At 43.2% G+C, this 15,497-nt stretch overlaps 1 protein-coding gene across 1 annotated transcript; it reads left to right on the top strand.

Annotated features, from left to right (window-relative positions):
- Positions 1–3,930: 3,930 nt before the first annotated feature.
- Positions 3,931–15,204, top strand: LOC119650163 (ubiquitin carboxyl-terminal hydrolase 38). The gene is made up of 6 exons (XM_038052713.1): positions 3,931–4,123; positions 4,197–4,756; positions 4,819–5,183; positions 5,243–5,392; positions 13,550–13,728; positions 13,788–15,204. Exons 2-6 carry the CDS (start codon positions 4,396–4,398, stop codon positions 15,079–15,081), a joined length of 2,349 nt encoding a protein of 782 aa, XP_037908641.1. The 5' UTR covers positions 3,931–4,123; positions 4,197–4,395; the 3' UTR covers positions 15,082–15,204.
- The last annotated feature ends 293 nt before the right edge of the window (positions 15,205–15,497 follow it).

The following is a 15,497-nucleotide window of genomic DNA, read 5'->3' as shown; positions in this document are numbered from 1 at the left end:
AGTCATCAGGCGCAAAGAGGCTGATGTCCTACTGGGGTGTCTACTCCTCCTCCCTAATTTTACCTAGTATCGTGGGCCTTACAGACTATGTAAGGCACCCCTTCTGAAAGCAGTTGGGCTCCCGAACGCTTAAGAATTTCCAAGATTTATTCAGATGACGTCTGTGGATCCTCTTGGAATCTCCTTCAACACTTTGTTAAGTTTTCAAGGGACTTCTTTGAGGCTTCCTTCTTATGTTGTTTGTGGTTTTTGGAAACTCTATTTAATCCCTTAACATCGGGCTGCCTCTAGTGAAATGCAGCTGCGCCTCAACATTGGACTCTCTTACTATATCCAGGTGAGAGGGGCGGCGGCTCCCATACGAGTAGTCTCAGTCACCTACTGTGCAATTACACCCTACAATATGAATATCTGGTAGTAATATGGTAAACCAGATACGCATTTAAGATTGCTACACCAGCCTTACGGCAGTCATTGATAATAATAATAATAATCGTTGGCGCAACAATCCATGTTGGATCAGGGCCTTGAAGTGTGTTAGAGCACTTCATTCAAGACCGTAACGGTACACTAGGAGGCAATGTGGTCAGCATTGCGCTCGCCCGAGATTATTACCCTGATTTGACTCAGGTACTCATTCACAGCTGAGTCGACTGGTATCCGACGTCAAATCACGATACAAATTCCACTGCCACCAGTGAGATTTGAACCGCGACCTTCCATACGACAGCCTTGCGCTCTAACCACTCAGCTATCCGGACACACGGCAGTCATTGATAGCAACAAATTATAGGATGAGTTTGTAGCCACAACACAACAGAAAAGTGCTTGCCGACGACGAGGACTCGGTACTGTGAGGGAGCGGGACCTTGTAAGAGAGTAACAGCTGTTGGAGTTCGTGGATATCTCAGAACGAGAATACTTAATAATGGTCACAGGCGGATAGTCGCGGGTCAAGCCAGCTTGCAATGTAGAATGCAAGTTGTCGACCACACAAACCAAAACAACTCAACCACACACATCACCCTCACAGCAGGCAAGTAATGCAGAATTTTCTGTGTAATGTCTTATTCATACCCAAATATTCTGATGTTCTGAGATCAACTACCAACACGGTTGAACCATGGATAATTAATGTTTAGGAGTCATTTTGCTGTATGTTACGTTAAAGAGATTTGGAGACTAACTGTCGGCATTTTCAGTCGACTTAATTTCAATTTCAGTTCTTAGCCTTCTATATCACTCCCTTCCACTTAACATATCACGCTCCAATTTGCGATTTCAAACAACAGGCGGCTTATCTAGACAATCAAGTTGGGATGTTTCTCCAATTTTGAGCCCAGTCGTTTGTCTTTAAATCAGGTTTTGGGAATCACTCCGGTTAGTGTCGGTTCCTGCCTATTACGTTGGTATTTTCTTCATCGTGCTATAAGTTGATCTCCTTCCGCCAAAGGGATGGCGTTTAGCTCTCTCGTCGCAGTCTACTTTTTTGTTTTTGGCTCATCCTCAAAGCGCCACTCGCACGATTATTGACTTGTATCTATGTCAAACTCATCGACCCACGTCTCATCACCAGTAATTATGCGTTTCATGATCCTCTTCCACTGTACGGCCATTTTTAAAGTATTTGTATCACTCAAATGTCCCAGTTCTCGATAAAGCAGACTCTCCGAAAGCTTTTAGCAAGATTTTCAATGCATCAGCACAGGAAATTTTGTTAACAACTGAAAATTTCAAATAAACTCTTTGCTTAACAAAACTATCCAGACAGACGCCAGGCTGCATTAGCGCTAAATATTGACATGTACGACAGTCAAGGCGATACCAACTTAAAAATAACTGCCTGCCATGCTCAGATTCTTTAAATAAAAATTATCGATACTTTTTGATCATAGGTATATACTATTGACCTAAGCAACCAAATCGTGTCAATACAAAGAGGGACTAAGACTGTTATACCCCTTTAACATGAGACACCACTCGGATTTTGAGTTCCATAATGACCTTCCGTGGAAAGGGACACAGTCAAGCTTTTGAAACAAACTTAAACTGAAACAATCCCTTCAGCTACATATTTTCCCTAATACATCGGTGGTTTGCTGATCAAACATCCTGGATCTTACCCTAGCTCTATAAACATTTAATCGACAAAGTAGAAATCTTAACTTTCTTCCAGCACCTACCTCAGTATAAAACACCAAATCGTCGTAGGATTCCCAGTTATCACATGAAAGTTTATTCCATTATGGAGAATAAGGAAGATGATGTTTTCCGTCAGTTCCCTCAAACGTTTTGTTGTTCGTCGCTGATTCAACTAGTCTGAAAATAAAAAAAAAAACAAATATTTTCACCGTGGTTACTCGGAGTTTTGTACTGTTTTTGTATATGCAGCACATGATTTAAACATACAATGGGCCATACCTATAGTGAGCAAAAGTCCATCAAATTGGGAGTCTTCAGCTTCAGTCTTCGGAAGAACTTTACCTTTGTCGCTTGATGCAAAAGGGGTGGTGTTTAGTCAGTTTAAGCACCATCGCCTTTTACCCTCATGTCATTTAGTCCATGAGAGTATATCTTTCAATGCTGATCTAAGTCTAAATTAGGTGTTCATCCTTCGGATATGAAATAGAGATATCACTACCGCCATCAAAGCTGAAAGGGAATAGAAGCGTGTTGAAAGATTATTGATAAAGTTTACAGCCTAAAACAAACATTTGCCGTAGTTGAGGCTTAACTACACATGCACGGTCGTGAGCAATTTTCCCAGGGAAAATGATGCGAGACCAGGCGTTGAAGTTTCCAAAGGGAGATTAACATTTTTTTCGCAGGCAATGCCGCAGTTATTCCAAAGTTAACATTGGTGCGTCATTCAGACAATCGGTTTCGGTATTTCTCACTAAATTTTGTACAGCTCTCATAAAAGACTGTACTTATCGCACAAGGTTTGGCTATAAGTCAATAGCAATTCTGGCCATTTTGTAACTATCGAACAAATTGCAAAAGGATCCTTCATACGGCATACACGTTAAAAGAAAATAATAAAAGTAGAGTGAAATTATGCGGTGTTTCCAACGATTAATTAATTGAAATAATAAAACTTGTTGTTTCTTTTTCGTTGGTGTGGGTATTTATTCTTGCAAATACCGATATTTCGGGAACCACTTGTTGAAGGGAACAAGTGGTTCCCGAAATATCGGTATTTGCAAGAATAAATACCCACACCAACGAAAAAGAAACAACAAGTTTTATTATTTCAATAATAAAAGTAATTGCTATACCGATTATGCCAAAGCTTTCGACAGTATCCCGCATATCTGGCTAATCGATATCCTACCGAGGTGTCTGCAGTTCCTTACTAAGGCAAGCCTAGACCGGATACCGGTTGTTGCGCCGTTGATGATTATGAATACCCTCTCTTTACTTATACAGGAGCAGCACATGGAAATGACTGCCACTGTAATTTGATTGAATTGATTTGATATCGCATTGGAATATGTACCCTAGCCCGACATAATTTCGATCGAATAATTACCTTGGGATGCAAGCCAGATATCTGCAGTTACGTTGATGAGAAAGGGCGACAATTTTGGCCTTCTCCGAAAGTCCATTAGCGAGCTGAAATGTATTTCCAGAAACCGTCACTGATTGATTTGCATACACTCGTGCTTTCCGTTGAAATTAAAATTGAAAATTGAAAATTGACCGTAGTACACACTGTCTGCGTAATGCATGCCCATATATGTAGTAAGGATTTTACTTATGAAAGTATAACAGCGTATCCATTAAAAATATTCTTTCCAATTGGCAGGCATCCTTTAAAACAGCCGTTGCTCCAATTGCTTCTTCCAATATTGCAATTGGAATTCACTACTCTCTGATCTAATCTACTACAATTCCAATTGACAATGACAGTTCGCCTTCCAGTTTTCTAATCCATTCTCATTTTTCGACTGCCAAATTCAGTGACATTTGCAGTTTTATTAGCCATTAAACTGCATAGAGTTTCGATCAATTTTCAAAATTTTTCTCTCGGAAAACAAAGGACGGAACATCGAAGGACGGAAAAGTGAAAGGACTAACAGAATTTGTAGAATTTCGCGTGGCTGCCGAAAAACTGCCGAAGGTTAATGAAGAACAACCATAGCAAGTGGCGATTTTTCCCCAAGCATTGCACTAAGAAATTGTTTTGATTTCAGGCTCGAGGGTGCTGTTGATGTTGGACGCGAGTAACTGCGAAGTTTGCGGGACGCATGCTACCGTAGATCAATCTAGTCTCGAAGGCCTTCGGACGAGTGTTTTTGCGGCAACTCGGTAAAACGATTGAATTGGGATCGGCGTGAGGCTCGGGCTAGACTCAATTTGATCGACTGTCAGAATATTTGCGAATTATAAGCGATGGCTGTGAAACAGAATAACTCCGAGGGAAGTGGCTCTTCGTCAGCCAGTGGCCAGGATTCGAATGCAGAAAGCGGTCAGAAGACGCTGGATTTGGCTCGCATGATAGAAATCATGGAGCTGGTCAACGCAAGGCATCAGCAGGGCGAGATGATTTCGGAGGCGGACATAGTACAAATCTACAAGCATATTGTACTTAACTTGTGCAACGTGCCAATGCCCAGGCAGGCTTCGGAGATGAAACAGTTCAAGGAGGACATCAGCAAGATAGGGGAGTTCCTGTCGAAGGTTAGCGAGGCGAACGCGTTTTCAGTGTACCTGAGTTACATACAGATCGTTTGCAGCGTGATCACCGGGCCAGGTATAAACGTGAATCCCTAATTGAATGTTCTGCCGGTCTACATGGAGTTTCTGCTTTCACAGGTAATCCATCGGGAACGGTGGCAATCGTGTTCCAATTATTCCCAGCTGAGTGGATATCGAAGGCGGTGGCGTTAATCCTGTCTAGCACTGAGCATGCAACTGACGATGCAATCCGCAAGACCGTGAACGTTCTTTGCCGCTGGTTGCGATTGTGTGCATTTTGTCAGAATCTAAATCTTTGGGTGTTAGCAATTTTGAATCGGTTACGCGAGCAGCAAAAATACAATTTGCTCTTTGACATAGCCTTGGATGTCGTGGAACCACTTTTTCTAGCCCTCATTATACCGATCCTGCGGCCGATGATTGCACCTGTGCTGTTTCATGTTTTATCGTCAGTCAAGCACACACCAGAAGTTTTTCATAAGGTAGAGTTTCACTTAAGGATTCAAGGGAATTCGCATTTGTACGAATATTTCACTTGCAGATCATCAACCGTGTGCCCAGTGTTATAAAGCAATTGAAAAATGATTCAATGAATACGGAAGAGACAAAAAAAATATTGCAACGTTTAGTGGACGTACTAAGTGCCCTGATATCACATTTTCCAGGATATGAAGATCTGTACAAGGCAACGGTAAGAGGGTTTGTTTGTGCAACGCGGACGGAATTGATTTGGTTTTTGATCTTAATCTTCAACTTATGAGGGGAATTTATTTGGAGTCCCTTGATCAACAACGAAGGAAGGAAAGGACCCTTAGGAAACTCTGTATATTATCATCAATCAGTATCTGGGTCTAATCCTGGATCCTAAGCTAAATTGGAGATTGAACATAGAACTGAGGGTTAAGAAGGCCTGTATAGCCTTCTATGCCTGTAAGAGAACCTTTGCAAAGAAATGGGGTCTCCGGCCGAGGATGGTTCTCTGGATGTACACCGCTGTAGTGCGTCCGATCCTTACGTACGGCTCTATTGTATGGTGGCAGGCTTTGAAGAAGAAATACAATAGAACGAAGCTTAATAGGATTCAAAGAACCGCGTGTGCAGGTGCTACGGGGGCTCTATAGTCCTGCCCGGCAGATGCTCTCAATGTACTCCTGCATCTCCTCCCTAGACCTCCACATCAAATATGTTACAGCGTGCAGTGCCGTCAGACTACGTGAGTCCAGGTGCTGGGCAGCGAAGTCCTACGGGCACAGCAATACCTCGAGAACTCTGGGCATCCCCCACGGACTATGTCACACGCAAGCTGAACTTCACGAGAGACTTTGCTGTGGACCTTCCAACCAGGGCAAAGTGGAAGACCGGCGGCGTGTTGCAAGACTATGACACGGTATTCTTTACGGACGGATCAAAGATGGCCTATGGAGTCGGCGCGGGGGTTTTCTCGAATACACAGGGTGTATCCAAGTCTCCCAGGTTTCGCCAGTGTATTCCAGGCGGAAGTACTGGCGATATTGGAAGTCTGTCGATGGTTGGAGCGTGATTCGAGCCCCAAGCGTAACATAGCCATTCTGACCGACAGCCAAGCGGCCATCAAGGCCTTGTACTCAACGGCGACATCTTCCCCGCTGGTGGAGCAGTGCAGAGACGCGCTCAACCATCTGGGTGGCACGCTCAACGTCACTCTCCTCTGGGTTCGCGGACATAGGAACATAGAGGGGAATGAGCGGGCTGACGGATTGGCCAGGCAAGGCTCTGCTCTTGGCAGTCCCTCGGCGAATACAGTCAGTGTTCCGCTGGCGGCTGTCGGGGGCGGAGTCTACTCGCACTACCTAGCAGCCGCGGGCCTGAGATGGCGAAGGCTTACAAGCTGTGCCAAGTCAAGGAGAATTTAGCCCGCTTATAACATGGCCCGATCACGAGAGCTCCTGTGCCAGACGCGTGCAAATGCATTCAAGATTACTGCGATCTGCACGGGGCACTGGTCCATAGGGGGCCATGCCGCTAGGCTCGGCATACCCTACAACTCGCATTGCCGAAGCCGCGGAGAAGGAAAGGAAACCCTCATGCACTTTCTCTGCGATTGCCCAGCTCTGGCTAGAGTCAGGCTGCGGACACTGGGTAAACCATTCTTTGGGGACCTCAGAGAGATTTCTAACTGCAGAGTCGGAGAACTTTTTTCTTTCGTGAATGCTACGGTCTGGCTCTGAAGATCCGAGCCGGCTGGACTCTGCCTCCCTGCTCCCATAACAACAGTCACGGTCTTAGGAGTTTGTGGCATCAAAACCGCGCACCAAAGCGCTAATTGGGCTCCTCGGAGCGGCCACTGATACCTACCTACCTACCTACCTAACATCATCAATCACATCGGTGAAAGTTCATCTCCAGCTTATCAAATTATTCAAGTGTTGACTTCTCTCCTAATCAAAAATTATCCCAGTCATCAATGCATCCATTGATTTTAGCAGTGACCTACTGCATCCTTAATTCGAGCATTTGATTGCAAACAACTTAGCACCATTGATTGGGAGATTTTCATTGTAATTTTGTGATTGAAGAGAATTTTATTGAAAATGCACGTTGATTGGTTAGAGAACCATCGTTTACTTTGCGCTGACTAAGCAATAAATTAGCCATTTCGTTGCTAATGCTGCGCGAATGACTCATATGTAAATCAATATCATTTTCAGTTTATTATGAACACATTAAGTTTGATCGAATGGAATGATGTGCTATCTTGACAAAAAGCGTGATATTTACACTTAGCAATCTGCTCCGTTGGCGTCATTAAAGACATATGAAATGAGGGAGTATATGAAAGTCAATTCTAATGAATTTTATACTCACATGAGGTTTCATCGATGCATTGGATTGCGGCGAAGAAGATTGTTTGCGTAAGTTTCTTTTTCAGTTAACGGGAAAAACTATCAGCGGTTGTGTTATACAAACAATTATCTTCTGTGGTGCTCAATGCCAAAACTCCTTCTTCCCCCTTCCGTCGTCATTTTATTTCTATTCTTCATTTCAGTCAGCCGGGAAATTTCGTTTGGAACATTTCACGAGATTGGTCCATTGTAGCTCCAGAATTAATACAAAAATAAAGGCTTTTTTGTCTTGTCATATATGGGATGCAATTCTACTCTGTATCTTATTCGTCATTTGCCATCTTCTCTTTTTGCTCCAGCTTGCTTCATAATAAATGTCCGCAGCCATGATACCGGACGGGTGGAGTTACTATTTTGTGTCTCGCCGATTTCCGTTTTCCTGTATAAGCTTCATTATCCTTCTGTGTAAGCAATACAAGGTTATTAACTTTATTCGCAAGTAATTTCGTTCACAATGCGATGGTGGAGTTAGTAGATAGGCTTGTCACCTGCACATGAATAAGGATGATGATAATGAATGGACAAAAAAGTGACTAGTGGCCCATATAAAATGTCTCGTGTTGCATTGACGTAAAATCTCCGAAGGATTCAATGCGTTCGTTCCACTTTGATTGTTCGTTCGTTCGATTCTCTGACATAGTGGTCATTGTTTTATCGTGAACAGTTGTCCTTTCCTTCTCTAGTTGCATATACATTTAGAAGCCAAAAATTAAGAACTTTGTGTTTACCTGTATCGCAAACATTCGTTCATTAATTGATTTAACATCGAAACTACCAAAGTTGCATTTTTGTGAACTCGAGAGTTTCGTCCTTTCGAAAATTATGTTCCTTTAGGATTGACAAGATGATAAATTTCAACTTATCGACCTGCTCATTGACTACTCAGAGAATCTTCAGCCTTTGTTCCGTTCACACGGGGTCGGCTCGTCGTGATCGGTTTCGCCATTTTGTTTTCAGACCAATCTTTTGATCTGAACATCGATGTCGATGGTAAGCGACCAACAGGCCGGCTATATGGGGATTTGACCTGGATACAATCGCGAGGTTTTCAAATCTCCATCTAGCGTATCAAGCCACTGTTGTTTTGGCCGGCCTTTTGGTCGCTTATCATCGACTTCGATGCTCAGACCAATTTGGGCGAGTAAATCTTCGTTAGCGGGAATTACGTGACCATATCATCGAAGACACCTCTCTCGCATATCTTAATTTCGAATGTGATCAAAGCATGTCACGCCACTAGTCCAATGCAGCATGTTCGTCTCCATTACCGCAAGACCCCGTCATTGTCTTTTATAGTTGGCCAACATATAAAGGGCGATAGGGCGGACGGCACTGCGGTAAATTTTAGATTTGAGACGTTCGTTGATACGTCGATCACAAAGAACACCAGTTGTGGTACGCCACTTGGCGGTAATGCGTGAAGCGATTTCACAACACAATTCTCTGTTAACTAATAGCATTGACCCTCACTGAACTCAGTTTTATTCAGATTCAATGTGAGACCATGTTGCATGAGGCGATCATTCCATTTGTGGAGAAGCTGCTCGAGATAATTTTTGCTATTGGTTGCTAGGAAAATATCATCTGCATAAAGTAGCGTATAGGCCACTGGAAGTTGGATATTCCGCTTCACTAACTTCGATACGATTATTTTTTTCCGTGGCGAGGTGATGTTCAGCAGGAGCCGCTGGGCTGACATGCAATGGAAATGATCGGCTCACCGGTGGCGGGCGTTGATGGGGCGCAGGAGGGAAGGCGCGGCGCCGTCAATGCTGCGACAGTAGGACGATCGTCGGAGTTGCCTAACACAGTTGGTGCCAAGTAAGCAACGTGTCCCTTGTATGGAGGACGATTGCTAATTAGGTTTGGGGGACAACGTCGGGCTGGTGCGACTTTTTATAGTCGCATTGGAATAGTGCGTAACAGACAATGGCGAGGTGTTAGTCGACCGGGGAAAGTGAATCTCATAGCCACGGGCCTTTCTTGTTGAATATTGCACATTTTTACTACTGAACACCTCCCTCAAGCAAATCTAGATACGAACCGGGCTCGTTGCTTTAAATACCATATCTATGTCAACGTTCTGGTACCCAGGCTGCTAAAGATGCATCCATGATGAAGTCTTTGCAAGGGAATCACTAGCACCAACGGTAAACGGGTGGCGAGTTCTGGAAGACGTGACCACCACTAGATCTTGTTCAAAGGAACTGACGCAATTTGTCGGTCTGCACCAGCTCGAGGCACTCTCTGTGCATGGAACGACGCGAAGGTCAATAGCAAAAGATTCGTCGAAAACTCTTGGAATAGACAGAACCGCACTAGAGAGCCCTTCGAGGAGAGCTGACACTGTCGTAAATACAGTGATTAACTTGATAGTGAGAACCTCCACCGGCCACAAGACTCGTATCTACGGCAGAAAATTGCAACCTGGGCTGCTCCGCCGTTTGGCACAATGTTTAAACGCTCGGAATGAGGCATGCACCACAATGACCGAGTAAGCGCAGCGTGATAAACAAAAGCAAAGCTTGCTGCTGGCAGGACCTACTTGACGAAGTGAATTGGTATCCATGGGACTCGGGTATAAACTTGTCATCCGATATATGGAGGCACTACGGAAGCCCTGCTCACATAATCTCGACTAAATGGACCTCATTGTATGGACATTATTACCTAGACATCTCGTACGTGTTGATCACAACAGCACGGAAGGTGTAGAGGACTGCCAGCTTTTCACCATAAAAGAGCTTAAAGAGGGAGTTCCCAATATGACAAATAAGAACGGTACCTTGACCGCGCCTTCGACGCTTACCTGAAGGTATCGGGAGCAGAGGGATTCATTCTGGGGCAGACCTCTGAAACGCTTCTTACGATAGTCTATTAAGACTCGACATGCCAGAAAAGTCATGCTTGGCCAGTTACGTAGATTGTTGCTGAGAAATTCTCGAACGGATATCACTTAATAAATAAAGGAAAAATTTCGGGCGAAATAAACAACTACACCCGGACGCAAAACATACGCGCGATGGATTCAAACAAATATTATTGGTTTCGCAATTGACGTCTGCCCGGTTTGATTCACGGATTCGCGATTTCGCGAATAGGGTTGACAAGAATGCGTTCAAAAATCTTCACGGCATGGGGCAGCATCCGGATCAAACGATAATTTGAATATTCTTCTGGACTACCTTTCTTTTTTCATATTGGGACTGTGGTACTGTTTTGCCAGTCAGATGATGTTCTACCTTCCTCAATATCCCGATTGAAGAATTCACTGAGTGTTGGGTTTCAGCTCTTGGTTTTTCAGAACTCAGATGCGATGTCGTCAGGGCTTGTCGCTTTTCCCGATTTCATTCGTTTGATTGCTTCCCCAACTTCAGTTGCACTGACAGGTCAAATTGCTCCAAATATCGGCAATGTTGCGTTTATTTTCACAAACCTTCATTTCAATATCATCATGCCAAAGCCAAGTATCTCGGTTGATGAACCGCTTACCTGGCTTGGTGACTCCGAAGAATGCAGAGACCGCTTTGTGAATCGTGTCTTTAGTTTGGTTGTTTTATCGGTGGCTTAATTCGCAAGACGGCGATCAACGGCCGATGTTGAGATGCGATGATCTCATAGGGAAAGGCTTTGCAATCAATGACGGTGGTAAAATATCGGCGTCTGATGCGAATATAGTCGATTTGCGTTTTACTATTCTCACTATAAAACGCAGGAAGATGATGAACCATGTATTCATAGGTACCAGGTCATAGGTGCCCCCAAATTGACTATATGGTTGCCACCCTCCAAATCCCTTTTCTCCATGTCACCGTCTGGCTTTTCACCCACATGACCATTAAGCTCGCCTGCAATGATGATATAATCATCAACAGGCACGTTGCAGATCTTTGAATCGAGCTGTTCCAGAAGGCATCTTTCTCGGCATCAGGTCGACGTGTCTGTGGTGCATACGCGGTGAAGTGAATAGTGCGATCAGCTGATATAATGGTGAGCATCATCAGTCGGTCATCAAGTCGTTCGAGTTGTTTAATGGCGTTACGGAAATCTTCTGAGATGGCAATGCCAATACCGGACCCGGGGCTCGTCCTGCCGCGTTGACTGAGGCGGAAGCCCTAGCATTTCTCCGGGACTCATTGTTACTCAATCAGATCATTTCGTTTTAATTTAGCATAGTGCAATAACTCCGACTATACACTATTTATCTCTTTCGCTGATCTCAGCTTTTTACTTATGTTTTACTGAAGATAGTACAAAATACGTTGCCTCAAACCCTTCTCCTTTACCTGAGCTTGGGACCAGCATGCTATGTAAATAACATGGAGTTCCCCTCTATTCTTTCTTGATGACTCTATTCTAAGACCATATTCTACGATGTATTTTGATACTACCGGCCATGATCGGCTTTTCTCGAATTCTTGATTACCACTTCTGCTTTCTGTACTTTTTAAATCTGGTTGTTACAAGCCTTTCCGTTCGTCCAATATACACCTCTGGACATTTCGAACAGTATTATAAATGCGACACATTTGCCTTGTGATTCCTTTCATTAGGAAATTGCGCCTTTACCTGGAAAAGCTGGTGTGAATGTTATCGAACGATACTTACGATATTTTAAGAATTGCGTGGTCCTAAGCCCGTTGTCGTACCGGACCAAATGGGGAGCAACTTAGTCCCTCTTTTTTTCGTCCAAGGACCTCTCGTTTAGGGCTTAGCATTCAAACTTTCAAAATGTTAGGCGGTGGCGGCTTTACGGTTTCTTACCAGGGCAGAGGCAAATCGTCCTGGTAAGAAACCGTAAAGCCGTCACCGCCTAACATTTTGATATCTAAGAGTTCATTATAAGCCAGTGCCCCATTTGGTTCAATCTTTTTATCAGTTCCTGTTGTTTGGCGATTCGTCCCCCTTATTTTTCGAAATTCTTCGATTGGGATTCAATGCTAAGTAAAGAAGGGTTTGACATCCGGAGCTCACTTGTATTCAAAACTCTCAAAAAACATCCATTTAAGGCCTTTTCCATTCATTTAATTGACGTCATCAGCTCAGCTGTCCGTGTAAGATTCAAAGGCAATGTGAAGCCTAACTTAATACTAACTGTGTTGGTCCCGGCCATAGGCGCCCAATGTGAGAAGGAAGAGGCTGCCCTGCACTTCGTATGCAGCTGACGGGCCTCCGTACACCTAAGATGAAGATACCTTGGTAAGGTTTTCTTTAACAAAGAGTCTGCAAATTCTCTGTCTCTGTAGGATGGTGTCAGATTCGCGAAAGCCTGCGAACATCGTGGGTGAGAGGCCGATGAATAGGCGATCCCCGGGGATAGTACAATGGGCCTAGCAAAGGTCTGAGTGGGGCTGCGGCTCCCCCCACTAAAATAAACTAATTATACGTGACATAGGCGTGGCACAAAATTTCAAGCAGGAGGAGAAATTTGATGTTTTCGCTAAGTGGTTGCCTTCATAATGAGATTTCTATATCTGGATTGATCAATTCAATGCGGCTGCATAATTATTGCTGACAAAGTTAGCGTATACAAGCGCCATTCGATTCTTTTCAAAAACTGATCAATGCTCCGGAATTCTGCAGAAACTGCCTCAGCAGGTGTTGCAACTGTGGTTAGATTTATTTTTATTGATTTATTGATTCATAAACATGGTATGCCTATGAATCATAATGAGTAATGAAATCTTCAGGTTGCGGCCATTGCCGACCTGCCTTGTTTGAGGATGTGAGTCACTACTGAGTCGCCATCTACTATTTGTATGTTTAATGGTCAAATCCAAAGCTAGATTTCATTAAAGCGATTTATTGGTTGTATCAATTTGTTACAACTTGATATCAGGTGAGCTACTGTAAGATTTACGTTGTCTTATGCAGTACGAAAACATAAAAGCCAAGGCGGATTGCATCTAAGAATATTGAGTGTGGCTTTCATTCATGTTGACAATTTTATAATTGATCTAATTTAGGAAGAAGCGTTGGCGGAATTTACACCCTCGTATGATTATCAAGCCATACTAGAGTACCCGTCATGGACTGATACCGCAGAAATACCATTTTCGCATACAAATGCTCGTGTTGGACTTGTCAATTTGGGTAACACCTGTTACATGAACAGCGTTCTACAAACGTTAGTGATGACCAAAGAGTAAGTAGTTCGTATGAAGCGTCATCCACCTACTCATTATTGTTCTAATCAATTTTCAGATTTAGCAGAAATATCCTTTTGTCTACGAGTAAATCTCCAATGCTTTTCAAAATACAACAGCTATTGGCTTTGATGCTGCATTCAAAGAGACCTGAACTTACACCGGGTGCAGTTTTACATGCTACACGACCACCTGGTTTTCTTCCGGGTTTCCAACAAGACAGTTCAGAGTTTTTGGGTTATTTGCTAGAAACGTTACATGAGCAAGAGAAACATTTTTATAAGCATGCGACCTTGAAATTGGATGAGATGGCGTTAGCCTCGAGAGACAATGGTACGGATATTGAAGTCAGCGAAGGGGCGAGTAGTTCGCAAAATTATAAAGAGACATTCAACGGAAGCCAAGCATCACAGAAGACTACCCGACAAACTGCTGTTGAGAAAACTTTTACAGGGAAATTAACGACAACTTATAAATGTCTATCATGTAGTGGAGAAAGCAAAAATACAGATACATTTCGTGATCTTCAGCTAGCGTTCCCCGAGTTGAAAAGCGATTGTGCAACCAACTACTCCGTCCAGGATTTGCTTGACTACTACTGTTCGCCTGAGAAATTGTGCGGTGACAACAAGTATTTTTGCGACAAATGTAAGAAGTTGAGCGATGCTCAGAGATTCATAAATTTCGTGAGTGCGCCAAAGAATCTGATTCTTACATTGAAGCACTTCAAATACGACCAAAAGTACCATATGCGAGCCAAGCTCATGCATAAAGTGTTCCATGACGAAAATGTATCAATCAAGGTATATTCACCGGATACATTGACGGAAACATCCTCCGTGCACTACAATCTATATGCAAGTGTCGTGCACTCGGGCGTTAGTATGGATTCAGGCCATTACTGCACATATGCCTCCGAGCGGCCGGACGCTTGGTTTAAATTCAACGATAACGTTGTAACAACTTGTTCTATTTCGGAATTACATAATCTGGAGCCACCGAATACACCATACATTCTGTTTTATCAAATGAAATCAAAGACGTGTGAAAACAGTAACAGTAGTCCGTCGGAGGCATCGAGTTCAAATCAACTGATTCGTGTTGATATGTCCGACTTTCCCAATCTAGAGGAATTGCCGCCACATCTTAGAGAATTTGTTAATAAAGATAACTTGGCTTTCAAGGAGGAACTTCGGATTCGAAAGTTGAATATTTCGGCAGCGAGCAGGAGTGCCAGCACGGTATCGAAGAATAACCGCAACGGGGGAGGTGATAATCGAGATAATGACGATGAACCTCCAAGTGCGTGTGGGGGAAATGCTTTAAACTACGTTAATCGATTTATTTGTTAAGATTTCTTTTTTTGTTGAAAAAGATTAGAAGAGGTTTTATGTTTAAATTATTTCGAATTGATTGCCAAATCTTTTTAATAATAAAATGCGTATTATAATAAAGATGTTTACTCCTTTCCTAAAGTAGTGTTTTGTGCTTAGTTGTGAACGAATCTTTCCTCTTCTGGTGCTGATTTTTTCTATAAAGTCCTCTCTCCAATTATCGCAGTCGGGAATCCAATCAAAATTAGTTTCCTTTCAACTCTATTAGTTGGCTGAATTGCAGCTTGAGACTTTCTTTTATTGTAGTTGTTGAACCTACGATACCTGGGCTTTATAAGATACTGAATAATGATGCTGGAACTTAGTGGGTGGGGGCATCTTTTGTAAAGAAAAATGGGAATTCACCCCCTGAAAGCGCTTTCATTCACTTATGC

The sequence above is a fragment of the Hermetia illucens genome, chromosome 1 (genome assembly GCF_905115235.1).
Source record: "Hermetia illucens chromosome 1, iHerIll2.2.curated.20191125, whole genome shotgun sequence".
In the NCBI taxonomy this organism is placed as follows: Eukaryota; Metazoa; Arthropoda; class Insecta; order Diptera; family Stratiomyidae; genus Hermetia; species Hermetia illucens.
Note: the sequence above shows the minus strand (reverse complement) of the source record. Positions and strands in the feature narration are given on the sequence as shown.